Here is a 3318-nt window from a genome sequence, read left to right as displayed (position 1 = left end):
AGTAGTAAATTTAGTAAAGTGCGGAGGAGAAGGCAGCATTTAAGAAGGGTCAGATTTAAAAATTCAGGGCTAATACTAACAATAGGAAGATAGAAAAAGGGTAGCCTTAGACACTTGATCTGGAATCCATGGGGAAGGTAGTCTGGTGGTGTTTAAATGAAAACTTAGAACCTTAGTGTCTGCTCAATGGTTTTCTAGGCAGGACTCTGGGATTAGAAAATGACCTTGGTGGTGAGAAGTCCACGCTATTACAGTTGAGATGATAAAATGCACAAAATGAAGAACGATGTAAATAAATCGACACATTAAAAAGAAAATGTCCATAGCAGCATGGCTAGATCCTCCCCCCTCAAGAATGGACAAGCACTCAAAGAAGTAAAAGAGGTCTCAAAGGGTAAGGTAAGATATTCTTAAGACATCTCTGTCCTTACAGCAGAAACGTTGGGCCAGTACAGAGATGCTCAGGGTGCCCTCTTCTCAGTCCGTCGGATTACAAGCAATTGCATCATTGCCAGTGCGACGCCCATGAGTACCAGTAAGTTCACAGTGGGGTTCAGGTTCTGGTAACGCGTATCGAACCTTCGGTGCGCCGCGAGGCCCAGAGTTCCGCAGGGCCTTAACCCAGCCGCCCACCTCCGCGGGCACCGCCAACCAAGTGCTCAGCCCCAGGCTGTCCCGGGCCGGTCGCACTCGAGTGTGCGTGCGCCGCAGTCTGGAGTCGCAGGAACGCACGGGAACAGGGAGGAATTTACTTACACCTCCTTACTCTACCCCACTCCAGTTCGTGCACCCCTGAAAGTCTGTACGCCCTGTCCTTTGCATAAATAAAACCGAGCAGGAGAAAGGCTCCCGCCGAGCGCGGTTTGCGCCGGGCCGGAAGTGACGCAAGCCGGAAATGACGCCTCAGGGTCGCGGATTCCCGCCCTGCCCCGGTACGCCGTTTGGTGGCGGGAACTAGGGCTGTTCTGATGACTGACGGCACCAACTCTTAAACTTGACCGGATCGGGCGACCCGGGGCAACCAGGACCTGGGATCGCCGACTGGAAAGCGTAGTGAAGACTGTCATCCCTTCACCTTTTCCCTGTCCCCGAAGTTCCAGGAACGATTCGGCGCCTGCGCGCCTGGGAGACTAGCGGCTGTAAGGCCCAGGTAGCACCCGAACGCGCGCCGGCGGCGGGACGAAACAGGTGACCTACCGGATAAATTGGAGGGGTTCCTTTCGCCACTTTCTTGCCCTTAATTCCCCGGTGATGCCTTTCCCCAATCGTCTTTGTGCACACGGGTCCGATTAGCACTGCCGTCTAGCCTGCTTCTACCCCCTCCGTACACCCCTATTAACGGTGGCTTACTCAATGCAGCTATCTTTCAAAACCCTGCTTTGAGTTAGCATGGATGGAATAGTCCTATAAGGTTAAAACCCGTAACTATTTGTTGATATTGATGGTATAGTTGTCATATATATATATATACTATGTATATAATATACATATTATTATATAATATTATAATATAATATTACAAGCACAGAATTAGGCCTTTGCACAATTATTTTAGCTCATTTGCCTTATATAATAGACCTTCGCTTATTTAACAAAAGGGTAAGCAGAGTCTCATAAATGGTAATTCAGTTACCGAATTATGGTGCATTACGCTATGCCAGTATCTGCTTTCGGCACTGAAGGATACAGCAGTAAAAGAAAAGATAGAATTGTCATAATGCTGGGAATTTTTAGGTACACTAACAAACTTTTCTACCCCGAAAACAGCCTTTTGCTTCCTGGAATTTACCAAATAATAGTAGCTTCCTGGGTGAGATTTTTGTATGAGTGCTGTTGTTTTTTGTTTTAACTAGTGCTTTGCCTTGATTAGATTTGATCATTGTTTTGATTTATTCACTTAAGCAAGTTATCAGAAAAATAGCTGTGCCTGTTTTTTAACAGTGGAAAAATGTTCTCCATTCCCCATCCAAAAAAGCTTTTAATGGCAGTCAAGGGTCTGTGAAGCAAGCCGATGAGGGGAGCTCTAGGCTCAAAAAACATGGAGGTTTTTATTTGTGGGACTGCTGGCCCCAGCAGTCCTCTTTACTAAATCCATTCCAGATCTGCACTAAAGCTAGACCCATGATTGAAATGGAAGAGGCTAGAGGCCTGTGGACAGTTTTGTCTTTAACGACATTTATCAGAAAGCCAGAACTTCCAAGAATTTTCTGACAGAAGATTTAGCTTTGTTCTGAAACTCCCTTATTATAAGTAGATTCTAGTTCCTTAAGCATTTTCACATCTATTCCTCAGAGCTGTGCAGTCAGAAGGTACTAGGTCAGGGGATAATATATTTTACTTAGTGATCATTGCTATAATCTCTTTGCACAAGATTAAGTGTACTTTCAGACTGTGTGTCCTCATAATGGTTTCAAAAGTGCCTTTTCTTTTTTCTCTTGCACCTGGTAAGGGTGAAGTAACCATGCAGGCATTTCTAAAAGGTGCATCTATCAGTACTAAACCACCATTGGCTAAGGATCGTGGAATTGCTGCCTCTGCAGGAAACAGTGGAGAGAACAAGAAAGCCAAACCTGTGCCATGGGTGGAAAAATAGTAAGAATGCTTTTGTTCTTGAAATAATTTAACTATTAACAGGACAGGGCAAGGGGTACCCCAGAACCCACAAAGCTGCCTGCTCTAAGTAGGTTCTGCCATCTGCTACGTCAAGACAAAACATGTAAGACCTTTAATGAAAAAGAACTTTAATACAGTTAGTGTACAATACAAAAATGACAGAATATAGTTTCCAAATCAAGCACCAAACCTACCCATTCCCTCGTGGGTAAATAAATGTCCAGCCAAACAGAGTTTGGCTGCCCCAAGTCTAAGGCCCCTTTGGTGGGACCCCATAGGAAAGGGACAGAAACAGCCAAACAAGTCTGGGGCGAAAAGAGCAAAATCAAGATCAACACTGCCAATGTTAAACTCCCCACAGGTCTCTCACCCACATCTGTTTCAACCAATCCAGGACTAAAAAGCAAGTGCAATTTCTTCACATCTCTGCTCCATATGCCTCCGTTGGGTTTCCTTCTGGCTCTCTGCACCCTTTCTCTTCCCTTCCACAGTCTCCAGCTTCTCTTCCCTGCTCAGTTCTACTCTCCCTTGGGTGGGGCAGGGAACCCATAACCAACTATTTCCCTGAGGACCACTCTTGTCATATAATCAGTTTTGATCACCTTTTCTACTTAAAAGGGGGATGATTTGCTTTGTTTTGACATTGTCCTTAAAAACCATTGTGCATTGGAAAAATGCACAAAATGATGTAAAAATAAGCTATTA

At 45.0% G+C, this 3318-nt stretch overlaps 1 protein-coding gene across 1 annotated transcript in view; it reads left to right on the top strand.

Annotated features, from left to right (window-relative positions):
* Positions 1-941: 941 nt before the first annotated feature.
* Positions 942-3318, top strand: part of RFC4 (replication factor C (activator 1) 4, 37kDa) — a 15744-nt gene continuing 13367 nt past the window's right edge. The window contains exons 1-2 of the mRNA XM_004675077.2: positions 942-1188; positions 2450-2592. Coding sequence (XP_004675134.1) covers positions 2462-2592 — 131 coding nt within the window. The 5' untranslated portion in view covers positions 942-1188; positions 2450-2461. The remainder of the gene's footprint in view (positions 1189-2449; positions 2593-3318) is intronic.

Source organism: Condylura cristata, unplaced genomic scaffold (genome assembly GCF_000260355.1).
Source record: "Condylura cristata isolate star-nosed mole 26May11 unplaced genomic scaffold, ConCri1.0 scaffold00003, whole genome shotgun sequence".
NCBI classification, from domain to species: domain Eukaryota; kingdom Metazoa; phylum Chordata; class Mammalia; order Eulipotyphla; family Talpidae; genus Condylura; species Condylura cristata.
The sequence above is the reverse complement of the archived record's forward strand: the minus strand, read 5'-3'. Positions and strand labels throughout refer to the sequence as shown.